This window comes from Gracilinanus agilis, chromosome 3 (assembly GCF_016433145.1).
Source record: "Gracilinanus agilis isolate LMUSP501 chromosome 3, AgileGrace, whole genome shotgun sequence".
NCBI lineage: Eukaryota > Metazoa > Chordata > Mammalia > Didelphimorphia > Didelphidae > Gracilinanus > Gracilinanus agilis.
In genome coordinates this window covers 370,619,303-370,640,034 of record NC_058132.1, presented here as the reverse complement: position 1 = coordinate 370,640,034, position 20,732 = coordinate 370,619,303, and the positions used below count along the sequence as shown (strand labels likewise).

The following is a 20,732-nucleotide window of genomic DNA, read 5'->3' as shown; positions in this document are numbered from 1 at the left end:
AGAATAGGAGCTAGGAAAAAGGGAGAGTTTGAAAATTAGAGAGCAAGAAGGAATAACTGTGGGAGCAAGCTACCATAAGAGGTGGTTGAACATGGAGCCAATGGCATGCTTTATCAGAGGCTTGAGCAAAGGTAGAGAAGATGGAGAATGATACTTAAATCAAGGATTTAAAATTTTTATATCAATAAAAAATGAGAATTTATGAAGAATAATTTCTACTTTTTTCAGTAAAGTATTAAATGAAGCTTTGTGCTGAGTAGGAAAAGGACAACTTGGAAGGCTTAAGGAGAAAAGAAAAGGTTTGAAACATTGCCTGTTGGGAATACAATATGAAGAAAGGATAAGAGGATTACCTTACTGCAATGAGAGTCCCTTTGTGATTAGATAACACAAATTTATAGTTCATCCTCTCAGCACAGTAGTTCAATATTTCCTTCAGTACTATTTAGCATCTCAAGTAAGAGCAGAGATGGTGTATGTTTGAAGTTTGATAATGCATTAGTGGTGATCAGACAAGGGGGTCAGGGATTTGAGTAGAAGACAGAATTACAGTGATGGATAATTATAGGGTCAAGATTAGGAAGGGAGGATAGTGAAACCAGAGCAAGGATGTTGCCCTGGGAAAGCATGGAGGGATAGATACTGGAGATCACTGTGAGGAAGAAGATTAGTAGTTTGGAAAATCCAATAGCAATTAGGAAAAAAAATTTTACTTTTATATCCTGAAGTTTATGGGGAATTTTAATGGCAAAACTGAGGACTTTCTAGTTGTAAATTAGATTTATTGTTTATCTGGAACTTGAAGAAGGCATTTTGATTTACCTCTGCAAATGTGATGAGTATGATTAAACAACAAAGTTTATAACTATTCTGATTAGTTACAGTAATAGACTATACAAAGAAAAGCTAGGATTAAGGAAAGTAGAATCTGAAAAGAGATCTGTTGCTAATAAATCCTCCATATTGTAAATAGTTACTCTTTGCTTACTCTTTTCTTAAAATGGTATTTAGTTCTCTGTAAGAGTTTGACTTTCTGTTGCTACAAATGACACACTCTCTCTCTGTCTCTGTCTCTGTCTCTGTCTCTGTCTCTGTCTCTCTCTCTCTCTCTCTCTCTCTTTCTCTCTCTCTCTCTCTCTCTCTCTCTCTCTCTCTCTCAAGACCCTTACCTTCCGTCTTTTGGAATCAGTACTGTGTATTGGTTCCAAGGCAGAAGAGTGGTAAGGACTAGGCAATGGGGGTCAAGTGACTCTGCCTAGGGTTTTGAATAAGCGGCTTTCTAAAGTGTATAATTTAATCTTAGGTAACAACTAACACTGGCAAAACCTATCATATTAAGCACAATTAAGAGTGTTTTTGATATAGAAGAACTAAAGAATCAGTTTACAAATTCACAATCAATTTATCTGAGTTTTTTGATTTGTTGTTGCTGTTGTTGAGGAAGGGAAGATACTAAATCATTAGTTCTTTTGGTTAAAAGAGATGAAACAAAGATCTTTGATATTAAAGTTTCCAAAAGGAATACTCCAAATAGATTTTAATTTAGAAATGAAATGGACATGGAAAAGAAAAGAAAGCCCTTACTTAGAAGCATTAATATGGCAGATGTGTTCAAATATGCATACTCATCGAAAGCAAACTAGAGTCTTAATAGAAAGCAGTTGTGACAGAAAATCAAATCAATTTAATTTGATTCATTTAATAAAAACATGCTATCAGCTATTTAATTTTCTTCCCCTCCAGGAATAAAGCAGAAAATTAAAGTGGAAATAACACAGGAGTACAATGAGAGTTTTGATCCAAATGTTCCCTTAAGCGTGTTCGTTTTGTATTCTGATGTGTGTGAGGGCATTTTGACTCCAGGGATATCAATGAAAGAGATTTATATTCACAACCAATAAAACGACATCATAGGATTTTAGGAAAAAAAGGCAAAAGTGGCTGACTCAGGAACAAATGACATGATGCCTCGAAGACAATAATAATGGTGAAAATTATGAGGAGAAATGTTACTATTATTGTAGGTTCTTAAAACTGGATATTGCTTGGCCTCTACCACAGTATTGGTATGAGCAAAATGGACAAGTGAGGAGATATCATTACCTAGAGTTGTCTTTGGTTGCTTGATCCTAACTGTACTTTCTTCCAGGTCTGCATTACAAACAAACACATTAATTACATAGAAACCCAAATTCAGATTTCTCTCTGACTTATAAGTATGGAATTATTAATTTGACATTTAATTTAACAAAATTTGACAGAAAATATGACTAAAATCATACTTTTATATTATGCATGTTTATAATTAAATTAAAATTAGCAAATTATTAAATTGAAATTATAAGATCATATAAGTTTAAATCACGGATGTCCATACATTAGAAAGTGTTTGGGATAAAATATCCTAATTTTTAAACTGTGCTTACACAATACACAAGTAATGTTTGCTATGTGAACTTGAAAACAGAAATTAAGCTACAGAATCACCAAAATATACTATGAAAAATAAGAGGATAATAATTATTGAATTAAATGATTGGGCAGATTGAACAGATGTGTAGATTCCTACATCTGTGCCAAGACCACTCACTAGTCCAAAGCAAGAGAGAGCTAATTCTGTCTTTCCCTGATTCAGATTTCATATGATCAAAAGAACTATGAGTTTTAGACAAACTCTAGGTCATTGAATACAAGGGGAAAAGATATTTCTGTGTTGGCAAAATGCTCCCTAGAGTTTGAACTTCAAGTAGTCTGTTATTATTGTTGTTTTTTGTTTTTTTTATGAGGGCTTTTTGCTATGGAACATTCTTCTAAAGGAGATCTGGGGCTGAGGATGAAATCTTGTGAGCTAAGCAATGTTAGTAAGACTATTTTACAGATGAGGAAATTAAGTCTGAGAGAGATTAAAAAATTTGCCCAGCTAGTAATGTTTATGGCAGGATACAAATTCATATCTTGCCCACTACAGATATATTCGTCTTGCCTACCACACTGTACAATTTGTCTTGCTGTGAAGGCAGAGTTTGTTAAGACTTTGCATCAGACCTACCAGGTTGGTTAACTTGTTGGCTAGACATTCAGAAATCAGAATTTCTTTAGAAAAGTAAAAACATGAAGCATGTGATCCACCTCAAAAAAACATGAACTGGATCCTAGAATAAATTCTCCTGAGATTATTTTAGTGGAATTTAAGATTATTTTTTTATTTTCTAGAGAAAAAAAATTTTTTGAGATAACGTTTCTTTTTGAGATCAGTTCCCTGAAGAGGGGGATTATATTCATGTCAAATGTGGCTTTTGAGTAGATTTTATACTTTCTAGTAATGAAGACTAACTTCCACTTAAATTCAGTACACATACAAATCAAGATACAATCCTGTGACATCATTGGCCCTCTGAAAATGGAGGATAGTTAACAACTAAAGAAAAGATTATTTTTCTTGAGTTTAGAGTTTGTTAGATAACAGATTTTTCTGGTAACTTAATAGTGAACAAATTTTTTACCATCTGTGGTCTGAGATATAACAGGACTTGGGGATGGTTTAGGTGAGGAAGAGGCATGTCTTTCTGCTGGAGCTGAAAAACAAGATTGAAGGTTCTGTTTTTTAGATTGCAAATGAGTTAAATTTGATACATAGAGTCTTAGAGGTGTTATTTTACAGATGAGACACCTGAAGTTCAGAGAGTTTTAGTGAATGCCTCTTGTCACAAAGCTAGTAGGTTTCAGAGGCAGGACTAAAAACTGATGCTTTTGACTCAGTATTTTTTTTATCATTATGCCAAGATATATCCATAGGGTAGAACTCAAGTCTGCAAAAAAAAATTAAGCCATTTTGCCGTTATTACTCATATCCATACTGTCCCTTTAGGATAACAAGTATGGGTAACTCTCCAGAACACTATGATGCCAGCACTTCCAAGGCAATGGAAATAGAGAATGAAATAATGTCAGCTTCAGCTGCACTCTTACCCAAATAGGAAGGAAAAAAAAACCAATAGAGAAATTTTACAGGAAAAACTTAAAAGCAGAGATTCTCAACCTTGTTTGTGTCATGGAGTTCTTTGGCAATCTGGTGAAGCCTATGGACCCCTCCTCAGAATAATGTTTTTAAGTGAATATAATGAAATACAAAGCATTGCAAAGAAAACCAATTATGTTCAAGTATATACTTTTTAAAATATTACAAAGCAAGTCATAGACCCCAGATTAAGAATCCCCAGTCTAGAGTAACTTTACTATGTTGATTTTCTGGTTAATTATATATAACATAGTAACTATATATATGGATGAATTCAGTCTTCACAGAAAAAATGGGGTGAGTTTTAGTGTAAATAATCAGTTTCAAGAAAAAATAATTTCAGTAGTGTGGTGAGATGGTAGGAGAATAGGATACTATTGGAGATTGGGAGTCATTTTTCCAATAAGCAGGGGAAAGAATTGATTTAAGTTAGCATTATTATCTACTGTCACACATAAACAATTTGATTTCGGTGGACTATATATCAAAAAAATTTTTAAATGCAAAAGATAAGTATTGACATTGTATGAGTTCCATTAGTTTCCTCCCTTCCTTCTTATCAATTCAATTAAGTTCTGGGATGCCAAAAATGTTCAATGCATCCAGAGAGGGGAAAAAATTGCAACCTTACTTTGCCCTCCCAATTTTCTACTTTTGTCTAGTTTACAAACCAGTTACTGTGCAGAAGAGTGCAACCAGAAAAGATGCAGACCTGGGTTCTATGGGTCTCAATCCCTCCCAGCTTCACACATATGCACCCTTCCTGTATAAACTTGAAGAAGGCTTTCCTTGGTAGGCTTATAGGAGGTTCCTTTCACTCATAAATAAGTCAAGGACTTATTGTACTTAAAAATTCTTTTCTTCTCTTAATCTTAGGAAATGGGGCCACACTGGAAAACCTGAATTCTGTAATATAATTTCATAACTCAAGTGAGGGATTAGGTATCATTTTCTTCTTTATTTGTAAAAACAGTCGGTCCCTTGTGGAAAGACCCAAATTTTGGATTCCAATCTTTTATTTTGTTAAAATGAGAGGCTACATGAAACAATGTGACCATGATTCACACTGCTAGGTTCTTACTTTTTTTTTTTTAATTTAAATTAAAATTTTTTTTAAACCCTTACCTTCTGTCTTAGAGTCAATATTGTGTATTGGCTCCAAGGCAGAAGAATGGTAAGGGTAGGCAATGGGGGTCAAGTGACTTGCCTAGGGTCATACATCTGGGAAGTATCTGAGGCCAGATTTGAATCCAGGACCTCCCATCTCTGGGCCTGGCTCTCAATCCACTGAGCTACCCAGCTGCCCCGGTTCTTACACTTTAGAAGGTGGCAGGGACTGGACTTGCACTCCCTTGTGAAAAAGCTCTCTCAATTAGTGCAGGTCTGCTTTTTCTCTGCTAAAAGTCTTAATTGAGGGGAGCACTGAGAGTATTAAATGACTTTGTCTAAGGTCACTCTGATAGTATGTGTCAAAGGAAGGACATGTTCCAAGGTCTTCCAAGCTCTGAAGTCAGCTCCATCTATTATGGCATAACAACTCTCTTTTGCCATACTAATTAGATTAACATTTACTTTTTTTTAAAATCTTAAGAGAAGAGAAATGCTATTAATTGAAGAGTTCTAACTTAAAATCCTTTCAGCACATGTATCATGCCTTTTTAAAACTTATCTTCTGGGGGCAGCTGGGTAGCTCAGTGGATTGAGAGTCAGGCCTAGAGACGGGAGGTCCTAGGTTCAAATCCAGCCTCAGACACTTCCCAGCTGTGTGACCCTGGGCAAGTCACTTGACACCCATTGCCCACCCTTACTACTCTTCCACCAAGGAACCAATACACAGAAGTTAAGGGTTTAAAACAATAAAAAAAAACTTATCTTCTGTCTTAGTATCAGTTCTAAGACAGAAGAGTGGCAAGTGATACACAATTGGGGTTAAATGACATGTTCAGAAGTATCTGAGGTCAGATTTGAACCCAGGTCCTCTGGCTTCCAGTCTTGGTACTGTATCTACTGTGCTACTTGGCTACTCTAGCACTTGCATCATGTTAGTAAATATACATTTATTATCAAACCTCTGTGTCAGACTAAATTGTGGGATACAATGTGATCCCTGAACAAGTACTAAAAACAAATATTTGCAATTTACTTTCCAACCACTAACCCCTATATTCTGCTTCAATCAAGAGTGAAATGAACTGCATTTGACTTAAGTACAAGATAAGGCATTTACCAGGTAGAGTCGGTGACACATACGGGCTTGGTGATATTTTCGGTTTTGAAGCAACAGGTTGTGAACTTGTAGGAGCTGAAAAAATGAACTTTGTCATGAAATATCTTGGCATCAGCATGTAATTAATAGTCATGTCTAACACACAAACATGTCATGCCTAAGCCTAAAATGGGTTTAAAAAAAGCATCACTGATGTGGAATTTAGACAGTGAAAGAAAAACCTAACCCTTCGTGGGTAAAAATGTTGGAAGTAGCTTAGATGTAATTCCAGATGCTCCAAGGAAAACAAAACCTGGGAAGTTAATAAACTGAACTAATCATTCTAGAAGGATGAAGAATCTCCTATTGGTTTTGTTTCAGAGTATACAGACATTGCTTTTGAAAGAATGGTCTTTTGCTCTCTGGATAGGCACACTAAGCTCCTCACATCCACCCATATTTCCATTAACAATGGATACCAAGGAGTTGAGTCATTTTTGGCAGAAGAAGAAAGTTGTTTTAGAAAACCAATAATATGAAAGTTCACAGTTTATAAGATTATACAGTTCTTGGGACAGTAAAAGATAAAAGAAGCCCCAGACCATTTCTACACATCAAAATCATTTTTCATTATGGCTGTTAGCTTGTGGGGATTTGTTTGGTGTGTACATGAGAGGTTATTGGCATAGGGTGATAAGAGATTCTTGGAGAGCTCTCTGGAGGCACTGGGATATTAAATGATTTCCCTCGGGTCATCCCTTCTGGTATGTATTGGAGTCCCTACTTGAACCCAGATCTTCCTGACCAAGGCGAGCTTGCTATCCTTTTGGCCAGGGTACCTCAGCAATCTGGAGAAGTGTTAAATCATACACTATTACAATGATCAGAATGATGACAGATAAAAATTTGATAGTTACCAGGCTTTAAAGTTAATAATAATTTTTGATCTATAGAGGACATATATACTTTAAGAGAGGCAGAATAGTTAAGTGGATAGAAAGCTAACCTTGAGGTTAGGAAAACTGAGATGCTGGGTTCAATTTCAGTATTTGATATATTCTAGCTGTATAATAACCCTGGATGATTCAATTAACCTTTCAAGACACTGTGCAACTTTCTAAGACTTTAAATTGACAATCACTTAGTGATTTGTGTTGAAACAGAGAAAGTTTCCTATGTTCATGTAATCCTTGGTCAGGTAAAAACAAATAACACACCGGACTTTGAAGTGAATAGATATTTAGTCAACTTGGAGAATTTTCTTGTTGTATATGCTCCAATGACCAAAAAACAACAACAAAACCTAAACAAAACTAAACTAGAACATTTGGGCTATTTAATCTAATTTCCAGATGGCTTACTTCACCTTTCTTTTCTTTTAAACCCTTACCTTTTCTCTTAGAATCAATACTAAGCATCAGTCCCAAGGCAGCAGAGCAGGAAGGGCCAGGCAATGGGGGTTAAGTAACTTGCCCAGGGTCATACAGCCAAGAAGTATCTGAGGCCAGATTTGAACCCAGGTTCTACCATCTCCAGGCTTGGATTTCTATTCACTGAGTCACCTAGCTGCTCCCATTTGCCCCTTTGATATGCCAATGGGATAACATATTTCCACCCCCCCTCTGCTGCATCATAAGGCAAATAAAATTATTGGTGCATGAGACAAATGAATGTTCTCCTTTCATCTCCCATACATTCATTGGGAACAACCTATATGATTTGATTGAAATTGGGTCTTTAAGTCTAATTTTTTCTTGAAAGAGTAGCAGACAATTGACTTCAAATTTCTCTGGGTAATTCTGTTGACAAATCCATTTTATTTAAATGTAATGATTTCTTAGAACACCTATGTTCTAGACTACCATAATAGTAACTAACATTTATATATAGCTGTCAGGTTTGCAAAATACTTTACAAAATTATCTCATTTGATCCATAAAACTACTTTTTCTAGTTAGGTGCTATTGTTATCCTCATTCTACAGATGAGGAAAATGAGCCTGAGAGAGGTTAAAGGTCTTGCTCAGGAAGAAAGAAAAAACTAATAAGCATCTGAAATGGGATTTGAACTCAAGCTTTCCTGACTCCAAACTTATTGTTCTATTTGTTACACTAAAATGTCTCTTCATATAAATGAAAGCTTCTGATTATTAGGTCTCATAAAAGTAGAGAAGGATTGTAATTGGCATTTATTTTTGTTAAATATTATTTAGATCATTTATTATATGATTGTAAATATAAAACACAGAATTATAGAATGTAGTTTTCATTATGACATTTTCCTCCTCATAAAATGCACTGTCAAAGGAAAATATTTTCAAGTAACTATTTGCAAAGTCTAATTATTAATAGTAAAAGGAAGTACCAGGATTCCAGTGCCAGACAATTGTTGACATGTAATTTATACAGAGATATATTTCCAATTTGCATAAAAATGGTTTATTTTCTTCTCACAAATAGTTATTGTGAGCTGATCTTTCTTACTCTGTACCCAGCTTCCTGAATATATCTGCATTATTGAAAACTTTTAAAATGCATGACATGGAGAGTCTGTTCCTATCAGATGATGCTATTCCTCGTTGAAGTGAAGATGTTTTAATGCTACCCATTATTTTTCAATTAGTAACATGCTTATATTTTTGTTTCCATAAACTGATGGAGAAAGTCACTAGTGGTACAGTAGGCTGCAGAAAGCAACCCTGTGAGTCAGGAGCAAGGAGTCTCTGTAAATCACTCAGTGGCATTTAGTGAAGCTGCCAAGCTCAGAAAGCTTTGGGGTTGCAAAGATTTTCCACAGTAAATGCTAGGGGTATGGGTAGTGTCAGGATTGGTAAAGTCTCAGAAGAGCTCCATCATTACAGTCTGGCAGTCATTGTAGTGTGTCAGAGCCAGAGCCTTTCAGAAAAAATAAAACACCCATCTTATTCATTGTCCAGTGGAGCTGCTTAAGACTGCCTCAGAAATCTGAATGATTAATAATTTATTGGAAATCAGCTAAGGAAGGATCATGTAAATCTGGAATTGAACCAGCATGTTATTTAAGAGACAATACAATGATGGAAAATAAATGGCAATCTAGCTTGATTTAGTGGTCTCATTTTTTTGAGAATAGAAAAATAGAAAGTAGAGCTTAAGAAGAAACTGTAAACAACTCATTCTTAGCTGCTTCTGTGTGTCTCATTTATTTTAATTTTATTAAACATATAACTTAGAAGCCCATGAGCCTGGCCTTTCTTCAGCAGCCTTTGCTTTTTCTCTTCTCCTTTTCTAGTAGGTAATTATAGTATTTTGATCATTTCTATTTTACTCTTTGCCTTCTATCTGAATGCCAATCTCATTTCTACCTTGATATGCTAATGTTGCATCCCTTATTTCTTATTTCTTTTTTTCTTATCTCAGTTTCCCTACCTATAAAAATAGGGATTTGAGCTCAGTGATACCTAAATTCTCTCTCAGTTGTAATATATATATATATATATATATATATAAAATAAATTCAATTTACCTGACCAAATAACTTTAGATCTTTTTTCCTAATACTCTATTAGTGACAAAATATTACTGATCCTTTATCTTTTTTCTCCTCTTGGTGCTTGGTTACATTATTTTCTCTAGCAAAGTTTAAAAAGCATAATAGAATTCTTTCCAAATTAATTATGTAACACAGATCCATTTGTAATCATTAGCCAGAAGTGGTATCTAAAATATTAGTTTTTGATCTGAATATACAGCTAAAAAAGCTGTCTCACTGTAGGATCAATTATTCATAACAAATTTCCTTCAGAAGAATTGCTGAACTTTATGATCAGAATTACCATATGCTTATTGTGGTTTTGAGATTAGGATGTCACTGTAAAGGTCCTTGCATATAGAGATTAGCTACGATAGGAGCAAGTTCATAATGCTGCCAACTTCCTGCCCTTCTGGGTGACAGATAATGGACATAAAGCACTTCAAAAACCTTAAAGTGCTATAAAATGACAATCAACAAAAAATGCTACAGACAAAAATCCTCCGGCAGAGCAATAAATAATGTAAGACAATTCCAGGGAAAACTGGTTAATTAATCAAGTGTTGATTTCTTATTTCTGAAGAATAAATCTTCATCTGGAAATTTAGCAAGTGACGAGTCCAAAATGCTTAGAGTTGACTCTGGTGCACCCTAGACTCCATCTTTCTCCCCTCCCTGAACACATTTATCCTAGATTTGTCCCTGAATGAAAACTAAGGACTTAGGTGTTCAATCAAGACTATTAGGTAGAGGACAAAGATCAAGCTCGCTTAGTGTAGATTGGGGAATTATAAAAAAGGAGGAATAAGAGGCGAAGATCCCTTAGCGAGGCAAGGAGAATCTTGATCTTTCTAGCAATTTTTACTTTACTTCAACTTCACTCTTCAAGTAAACCAATAATAATTGTCAATTTTGTGCACCAAATAGAACCAACAGTATCTTTTGTTTAGTCTGAAAATCAAGAGAGGCCTGTTGTATTACTGAGAAAAAATATCTGTTTAAAGGGGGGGAAAAAGCATAAATAAACAAAATCCTCCCCTCTTCTCATTTACTCACTGACCCAAACCCTGCTGACCTAAATCATACTGAAATATAAAATTATATATTTACCCGGCTTGACTGAGCTTTGGGTTGTTTTCATTTTGGGTGAAGCATGTGTTGTCTGTTTTGGAGCTGAAACAAAAAAGACACTAGTTGAAAGCCATTGAACTCTTCCATGTTCAGAAGCTGATAAATAACAAGGGGCCTTCACATCACCATCCTGCAGAATATGAAAGCTTTTTATGGGTAACAAAAAATGAGAGAAAAATAAACACATAGTGAAGTTACATTCTGAGTGACTTATGAGTAGTTGATCTGGGGGAAATAAAGTTGGTAGAATTCCAGAAGAGTCTATTTTGAAATTAGCTTTAGAAAACATAAGAGAATGGTTGTAAATAATGGGGTTATCAGGATCCTTCCGGTACAGCTTTTGTGTTTTCAAAATACTAAAGTAAGCTATTTGAAGAAAGGTTATATTTGAGTTCTTAATAAGAAATCAAGCCGCCAAGTTATACTCCCAAAGTAAATGCCAATAGTACAAATGAATATTATCGAAATTTGCAATTTTGAGCATTTGTCATGGAAAAAAGTGTGGGGGGAGTCTCTATGGGAATATTGTTACATTGTGTTGCCTTTCATCATCCAAGTACTAAAATGTTCCAGTTGAAAAACTAAAAACTAAACCAAGCTTTTAATAATAAAATCAAATATAAACATCCCATTGGAGAAGGTGGAAAACAGGCTGGTATTCCTGCAGCTTAAAAAAAAGTTCTCTAATTAATATGCACATGGTGGATACCACCAAGGACAAACAGTAGGGATCACATTTGTTAAAATTTAGAGAATATATTTTCCTTTGAGACTTTTTTGGGGAACAGGGAGATTATCTTGCCCAGTCTGGATGTGAAGAAGCCATTTATGGATCTAATCTCACTGCTGATAAACCCTGAAACTACTGTAACTCATTTTGTTTCTAACCTGGGTTGGCTCATCCTTCCTTTTAGGAAGTTTAGTTGCCTGTATTCACAGGGGCTTGGCATATTGGTTCCAGTTTTAGTATAGACACTTGATGAGCTCTGGGTTTACTGCACCTTGGAACTCCTTGACTAAAGCAATCCATTAGCCTCAGATTTACCAGTAGGATTGACTATAAGCATGTATTTATCATACCAAGTTCTGGAAATTACATTTTAGAGCTTTTTGAAAATAAGAGTTGTTAAACCTTTGAATTGGTTATGGAAAGAATTTGTACAATCTCATTTCTTAGAGGACTTTAAGTGCATACTAACTACAAGATAGATTTAATGTAGTCCTGTGTGTGAATAACTTAAGAGTAGAGCTTGTTTCCTTAAGTCTCACTTGTTAGTTCTAGGATCTTGGGTAACCCATTTAACTACTTTGTACCTCTATTTCCTCAGTTGTCAAAAGAGAACAGACTAAGTGATCACTCTGGTCTTGAAAATTATAATTCTAGACATTCCCCAACTATATGATTCCCTACTCACTGAGGCATAAGCAAAGTACAACATTCCCTTCTCCTGAAAAGGAAGTCAAAAAACTTGCAGCCATAGACAAAATTTCTCAAGCAAAGATCATAAATAATGTGAGATGATTCTACGGGAAAATGATAGAGAACGAGGTGGATCCTCAGTCTGGAACATCCCTGTGATCCATTTCTCCCACTGGCAAGTTCCTCTTGGAATTTCTGCACTTAAGGAAGTGTCCCAGGCCAGCTAAACTTTTCTTCTTTTGGCTCTGCTTTTGATCCTACAGACTTTGCTACCACATGTTCCTAGTGCTAAGGCACAATGCCCAGGTACACAGTAAACATTTTACAAATGCATGTTAACTAATTAATTGTGTTCATTATGATAATAACAACACTAACAACTAAAATTTTGGGGATAACAAATGCAGCTAAGACATGCAATATAGCAGTTTACAATAGAGGATACAGTTGATATTCCAGATTATAAAAGGAAGCATATGCGATAGTTCTCCCAACCACCATCAATAAAAGGCATCCCCTGAATGCATTAAAATGGTGATCAGAACAATGGTGCTGGATGAAAAGTTGTTCATTTATGTCAAAATGCCACTCCATATAAACCCTCGTGCTTGGATACCAGTGAGAGGAAACTTATTTTTCCAAAGTGATAATATTTCTGTCATATTTTGAGTAAAATATCTTTAGAGGTAGATTTCATTTTTCTGGTTATCTCAGCACATTTCTTGATTACGTATAGAAATTAGGTACAAGGATAACTGGAATCCACAGATAATCTTCAAGCTTTATTTCTATCATTAATTTCAGTATCCATTTTAAAGGCACCTTTTATTATGGGTAAAATGGATTAACTTCAGTTTAAACTCTCCTTTCACCTGTCATTGAAATCCTCTGGAGGTTGCAGGATATAAAAATAAGATATTCTAAAGATCTGGGTAATCTCAATCCAACTGGTTCTTCACACATCTTTCAGATTTACTGAAGAGTGAAGCTTCGTACAGAAACCACAAGAAAGTTGTATTAAAGGGAGATTTTAATTATAGGTAGCTCCATTATATCATCCTCAAAATTATTTGTGGTTTTTCTTTTCTTTTTTTTTTTTAAACACTTAACTTCTGTGTATTGGCTCCTAAGTGGAAGAGTGGTAAGGGTGGGCAATGGGGATCAAGTGACTTGCCCAGGATCACACAGCTGGGAAGTGTCTGAGGCCGGATTTGAACCTAGGACCTCCCATCTCTAGGTTTGACTCTCAATCCATTGAGCTACCCAGCTGACCCCCTCAAAATTATTTGAATCTCAATTCACGGAGTTCACAGGATTCTAGAGCTTCTTCCTGTATCCCCTCTTCTACCCCAGGTTCATTAACATTCTATAAGATAATGAAAGATATGATTTTGTTAGAACATATTATTAGCTAGAATCTGTATTTTCAGATTATCACACCTAACAAGAATCCTTCATATTTCCTTATTATCAAACATTTCTATAGTAAATGAAAAGTGCTTCAAAATCACTTTAAAATCTATCTTCACAGTGTATCTATGGTGGATTAGTGGCTAAATTAAATGCATGTACAGAAGAGATATATACATAGTGGATAGATATGGATGCAGAGGCAGAAAATTAGGTCACCTGTTTTTAGCTCTATGTTTGCCATATAATTTTTCCATCCCTGTGAATTTCCTCATGGACTCACCTCACATGCAGAAACACAACATAACATATTTACCAGGTTTTGTCTGTGGTACATCTGGCCTGGGCAGTGCTAAAGTTTTGGAAGGCAGAGAAGTTGTCGCTATGGAAGCTGCAAAAAAGCACCTTATGTTATTGGAGGTCATAACATTACAAATAATGAGTGAGGATGGGTTTGTGGGGTAAAGGTGGCTTAAAACCAGCTTTTTACAAAGTACCATTCTATCTTCTCTCAAACAATAACCAAATAAACTCAGGATGGTTTAAGGTTACTCAACCTGTGTTACCATGGAAAAGGTATTTAAGCTCTCTAGTGGATCTCAGTTTCCTAATTCATAACTTTCTGTTTTTTAAAACCCATCCAGACTACTTTTTGGGGGTTCTTATCCTTTATACACCTCCATATAGGATACAATCCAGTGTCCCTTAATTGTTATTTCCTACTATTCCTTATTTTCCTTGCCCAAAACACGATCTTTCAACTCTGTGCAATTTCATTGGCTAGAGTTCTCTCCTTCCTCCTCTCTAGCTCCTGGATTCCCTAACTTCCTTCAAGTCTTAACTAAAATCCCCCTTTCTGCTAGAAGTCTTTCCCAAATCCCTCTTCTTTCAATTGTCTTCCCTCTGTTGAATATTTCCTATTTATTCTGTATGTAGCTTTTTTGTATGTTTCCTCCCTATTAGATCTAAGGCAGTCACTCTCTTTTTCTTTTATGTATCCCCAGTGCTCAGTACAGTGCCACAGTATCTGGCACATAGTAGGGGCTTAACAAATTCTTGTTGACTTGTAAAGTAGGAGCTAGATGACCTTTAAGACAACTTCTAGGTCCAAATTTATGATGCACATGGCTAAAAGTTACGTTCAGAGTGAACACTTCTGTGAACCTCACTCTTTCTGTTCTCCTCACTGAACCCCCACTACAACAAAGAACATTGTAAATTCTTTTAAAAAAGATAAATAGAAAAAGAAAAAATGATTTAGCAAACACAACTAGATGAGGTAGTCATGCATATGACTGAGAAGCATAAAATATTGTGTAGTTAATGAAAATAAAACAAAACAAAACAGATTTTTAATGAGTTTGAATGCAAAGTATTGTGCCATGTGAGGAAGAATAAGTGGATCACCCTCAACAAGGGATAGAGGACCCAGAGAAGCAGTGGCTGAGGTGTTGAAAGCCATGTTTCAGGGCAGATGAGTGAACTGCCTTAAAGCAAAATCAAGGCTTTATTAAGTCTTTGAAGGGAGAGGAACTTATTAATGATGATGCAATGATGATGCCATGAATATGAAACCTGGAAAGAAAATGAAGGTTTGGAAGAGATGGTGATGCTATATGATGGATTCACAATGAGAAAAAAATCTGAAATGGCAATGGTGATGATGAGAAAGAAATGGTAGGGAGAGGAGGGTGGCAAACAAGCCACTGAAGATACTTCATTACCTATTGTTTCCATGGATGGCTCAGATACAGATGTAATAGATTCCAGGACTGTATAAAAAAGAAAGAACAGCAATTTAAAAAGAAATAATAATGGAACTGACTGATAAGTATCACAACTTCAAAGTGTTATTCAAAGAATAACAACTCTTTCTAAAAGATTCACTAAATTCTATCAACTGGAAAAATTTAACTTGGACATTTATTATTTTAGAAGAAAAAGAAAGAAGAAAAAAGAATGAAGAAGAACAAGAAGAACAAGAACAAGAAGAACAAGAAAGGACAAGAACAAGAACAAGGAGAAGAAATAATCTACTCTAATCGAATAATCTGCTGGAAAAATATGTGATTTTCCTTACTGACCCTTCTCACAAGGGATTTTGGATATGATCTTGTAGAGGAGACTAAGAAATAAATTTTCTAATATAACTAGATTTTGAAAATTGTTTTTTGAGGGGAAATTTGAATGAGGGAAAAATAAATCTGTCTCTCAACTATGATGATGTTTTCAAGTTAGCATACTCTCCATATGTTACTTCAATACTTAGTCAGTAGGAAAACATAAAGATTTATTATTTGAAATTTGTAATGAATGGACATTATTACTATCAAACACACACACAGAGATCCAACTATATTGGAAATAATTGTTTTCAGCTCCTCTAGTAGGCTACAAACTCCTTCAAGGGCATCACATTTGTATCCCCAAAAGTATTGTTGTCTACGTGTAACTGAGAGAAAAAAGAAAATTTAAATGGAAAAAAAAAGATTCATGGTGTCAAATTCAAATAGAAATAGTGGCCACCACATCAGTTCACACTTAGTTTTACAATACAATGTAATCTAAAATATAATGTTTTGTTGTATTTTCACTTAGCTTGTTAAATATCTCCCAATTACATTTTAATCTAGTTTGCCAAATGTTTGATATCTCTGCCCAAGAGTACCTCACATGGAATAGGCTCCTAAGTATTTGTTGAACAAATGAAAATAATTCATTTACCAGCTTTGGTTTGTAGCTCATCAGGGCGCTGTGATGTTTTAGGGATAGGAGGTACATAATGTGTTTCTGCTGGAGCTAAAGAAAAAAGGGCTCATGTTATTAAAGTGTTAATCACGCAAGTCTGTTAGTTAATGGAGGACACCAAATGTATCTTCGCCAATGATCACCATGTATTCTAGATAAAACCACACTAATTAGGCCTGAAAAACAAATGCACCTTTAAGGACAATAACCATTTATGCAACATATGAAGAATCAAAGTTAGATGTGCAAAAGAATGTGCAGGAAACCATGATGCTGCAGACTACTGTGATGGACAAGGACACATGGAAGGAGGCAGATGATAGAGCAATTTCAAGCTTTTCTTCACAGAATCATGGATCTAGAGTTGGGAGAGACCTTGGAGGCTATCTACTACAACCCCTTTATTTTATTATTTTTTTTAAACTTATTTTGTCATAGTAACAACTCTAAGACAAAGGCAAAGCCTAAGCAAATGGAATCAAATGACTTTCCCAGGGTCACACAGCTAGTAAGAGTCTGCGGCCTGATTTAAACCTAGATCATCCAGACTCCAGGCCTGACTCTGTCCACTGAGTCACCTAATTCTTCCTCTGCTGCTTCACTTTATAGGATAACAATTTTCAAACATCTTAATCTCTGGATTTATTTTCATTCCTAAAAATATTGAAGAACTCCCATCTCTTGGCAAAGAGCTTTTGTTTATGTGAATTATATATATTGAATTTTTGTTCTTGTTCAGTTGTTTTTTAGTCATGTCTGACTCTTCATGACTTCATTGGGACTTTTCTTGGCAGATACAGGAATGGTTTGCCATTTCCTTCTCCAGCTCATTTTACAGATGAGGAAACTGAGATAAACAGGGTTAAGTGATTTGCCCAGGATCACCCAGGTAGTAAGTGTCTGAGGCCAGTTTTGAATTCAGGAGAATGAGTCTTCCAGATGCCATGCCCCAAACTCTATCCATAGCGCCAGCTAGTTGCCCCTATAAATATTTGCCATATTTGAAATTAAAATGTCTTAGTATCATTATGGGGGTAGTTTTAACCTTACAGGTTTCCCAAAAGGGTCTGGGGATCCTCAGATCCCACCTTAAGAAATACTGTTGATGCAGAAATTGAGACTTATAGATCTTAAGTGATTTGTTCAAGATCAAATAGAGAGTAAACATTAGAAGTAAGATTTGAACCTCTATTCTCTGACTTCAGATTCAGGGCTCTTTCCCCAGCACAATTTTAACTCTCTATTGGAGAAAAGCAGACAGCATCATTGACCTACATAAGGTTTTATTTTTTACCTGTAATTTCAAATTAAGTACATAGAGTAAGGGCAATTAGGAGGCATAGTGGCCAGAGCACCAGTCTTGGAGTCAAGAAGATCCGAATTAAAATCCAGACTCAGATACTTACTAACTCTGTGATCCTGGGAAAGCCACTTTACCCCTTACTTTCCTCATCTGTAAAATGAGCTGGAGAAGGAGAAAAATACTCCAGTATCTTTTTCAAGAAAACCCCAAATGCAGTCATGAGGAGCTAGACATGATTGAAAAATGTTTGAACAACGACACATAAAGTAAGGTTAGATTTTATTGAGGGAAAACATTGGTAAAAGTCTTTGGTGCTTAATGCAAAACCTTATAAGTAGTCATATGAAGTACCTGTTATTTTCCCAGAATGGGAAACTCTCTTTACCTATATAGATTTTACCAGCCTATATACAACTGAGTAGATGAATATCCTGTATCTGCCTGAAGTATAAAAAGGCTAAGTGACTTGCCCAGAGTCACACAGCTAGTAAATGGCTAGGGCAGGATTTGAACTCAGCTTTCTGAGTCTAAGTTCGTTACTCTACAGATGACCTATGCCTCTAGATGGAATATTTTTTACCTTCTAGAAATAGTTAAGAAAATAAAACTAATGGTGTACCATCATGTCAATTTAAATTATAAGTGAACTCGACAATTGAATGCAATTTTAAAAATTCAATTATATTTGAAGATACAGAATTGAAATTACTTTAAATATTGAACATAGGATGAGGGTGGAAAATGCTATATACAGTGAATTTTATGTAGCAGCAGAGAAGATTTTATCAGTGTTATATAAGAGTTATAACTCTGAAGATTTATTGGACCAACAGAGACATAATGTGAAAATACGAGGTGATAATGGATGAAGAAAATCACAAAGCATGAAGATTGGCAGCAATGAGGGCAGCAATGAGATGGAAAAGCAGAAACTTGCATGATCTCCCTTCAAGTGAACATCATTACCTATGGTTGCCTTTGGTGACTCAGTGCTAAATGCAATGGATTCCAGTTCTATGTTAGAAACTAGCAAAACAAAAGAAAACAACACAAAATAACAATCAGAAGTGAAAAGAAACACCATTGCTATATTTCAGGGGTTCTTAACTTTTTTTGTGTGTCATGTTAGTCTGGTAAAACTTATGGATTCTTCTCAGGATAATGTTTTTAAATTCACAATATAAAAATAAAATATATAAGATTACAAAGAAAATCAAGTATAATGAGCTACTATTATAAAAATATATTTTTAAAAAGTTTACAGAGCCCAGGTTAAGAACTGTAAGTAAAGGCTACAAATTCCTTGGAATAAGTAAAAAAAGAAAAGAAATTCTATGGTGGTAAAAAAATGAAACAACTCAATTGTTAGTCATCTCAGTTTTGTAGTGATCAGGAAGTTTTCATTGTCTTGTTCTTAACATATTGGTTGATTATCACTTAACTGGACCACAGACTCCTCAAGGAACAAGAGATGCTAAATTTTGGTGCAAAACGAGCATCACTCTTTCAAATGCCTTGAAATTCTCCACCAGCATCATTCTACCCACTGTCTTAATAAATCTCTGAAAAATAGATACATCGCTAGTTCCACAACTCTCACAGACTAAAATAGAGAAACTATCATCATTTGTAAAGTGGGTTACAGAAGTAGCACTACCACTAGAAATCATTTTGTGTAGCTGGAAGGATGAGTGCTACAAACTCCTAATCTACTGTATTCAAGAGCAGTTGTCTAAGACTCTAAACCCTTAAGAGCAGACTTACTAATGACAGCATCTAGTTACTAATGCAGAAACACACAAAGACACACATTTACCAGGTTTGGTCTGAAGTACAGGTGGACTTGGAGTTGTTTTAAGCTTAGGACGTAAAGTTGTCTTTGTTCGATTTTGTTTGATTGGTTTTTGAGCTAAGGGAAGAAAGGATAGTATTTACTATTGGAGACCTGGTAGGAAACATTGCAATTGGGTACTATGTTACATGCCCATCCATTTTCTGCTATGTAGATTTTATTTGCAGTTATTGTTGTTTTAAAATATTATTTTGGAACTGAAGATTTTTTTTTGCCCCATCATTAATATTTTCCCCAAAATGTTTAGGCAAAATTGCATTACAAGTTTTTACTTGAATTCCCTTCCAATGTACTTCTCCCCTCCCTCCAAACTAAAAACCTTAAATAGGCAATTAAAAAAAATTAAAGAATAGTAAAATGAAATCTGGGAAACTAACCTAAAGGAATTAAAGAATGATATTGTTGAATTGGTGATTTTGTGATTGATATCCATAATCACCAAAATGATTAAATCTCCAATATATTAGTAATTTCCACTCATGAAGTAGGGATTTCTAATCATTTTGGTGATTATGGATATCAATCACAAAATTTTCTTCATCACCAATGTGAATTCCTACTTTTCCTCTATAATTTATATTTTTTTCCTTCCTTAGTTTCTGAATGCTAAAAGACAATGCAAAAACATTAAAATCCTATTGGACAGTAATAAAGATCAATACTTAGATAGAATGATGATTTAACTGGTATGAAGTTACTTCTTGTTCTATTTAGATATTTCCATGTACTAACAGGTCCTTGAAGGTAATTGAATTCACCTCTGTCATTATAGATGAAAAAAAAACAGACTAGAGAAGCTAGATGATTTATCCAGAATTACACAGCTAGTAAATGTCTGACAAAAGTTTTGAATTCATGTCTTTCAGACTCCAAGTCCAGCACTCTATCCATTTATTACACTATGCTGCGGGGTTTGCCCAAAATGCTAGATGCCTTCCTTTGTGTCTTTTGATATTTTGTAGCTATACTAGCGCCACATAACTATGACACTTCCTTTTTTAATAATAAATTTCTTAGATGGTATATTTTATGCCACTTTTTTTTAAACCCTTACCTTCTATCTTACAACCAATACTGTGTATTGGTTCTAAGGCAGAAGAGTGATAAGGGCTAGGCAATGGGGGTTAAGTGACT

The 20,732-nt window shown here is 35.1% G+C and overlaps 1 protein-coding gene across 1 annotated transcript in view; it reads right to left on the bottom strand.

The window, feature by feature from the left end:
• Positions 1–20,732, bottom strand: part of LOC123241583 (ABI family member 3 binding protein) — a 287,167-nt gene that overhangs the window by 66,040 nt on the left and 200,395 nt on the right. The window contains exons 24-29 of the mRNA XM_044669199.1: positions 18,713–18,772; positions 16,420–16,494; positions 15,420–15,467; positions 14,012–14,086; positions 10,845–10,907; positions 6,246–6,320 (exon numbers count right to left, since the gene is read on the bottom strand). Of these exons, the coding sequence (XP_044525134.1) occupies positions 6,246–6,320; positions 10,845–10,907; positions 14,012–14,086; positions 15,420–15,467; positions 16,420–16,494; positions 18,713–18,772 (396 nt within the window). The remainder of the gene's footprint in view (positions 1–6,245; positions 6,321–10,844; positions 10,908–14,011; positions 14,087–15,419; positions 15,468–16,419; positions 16,495–18,712; positions 18,773–20,732) is intronic.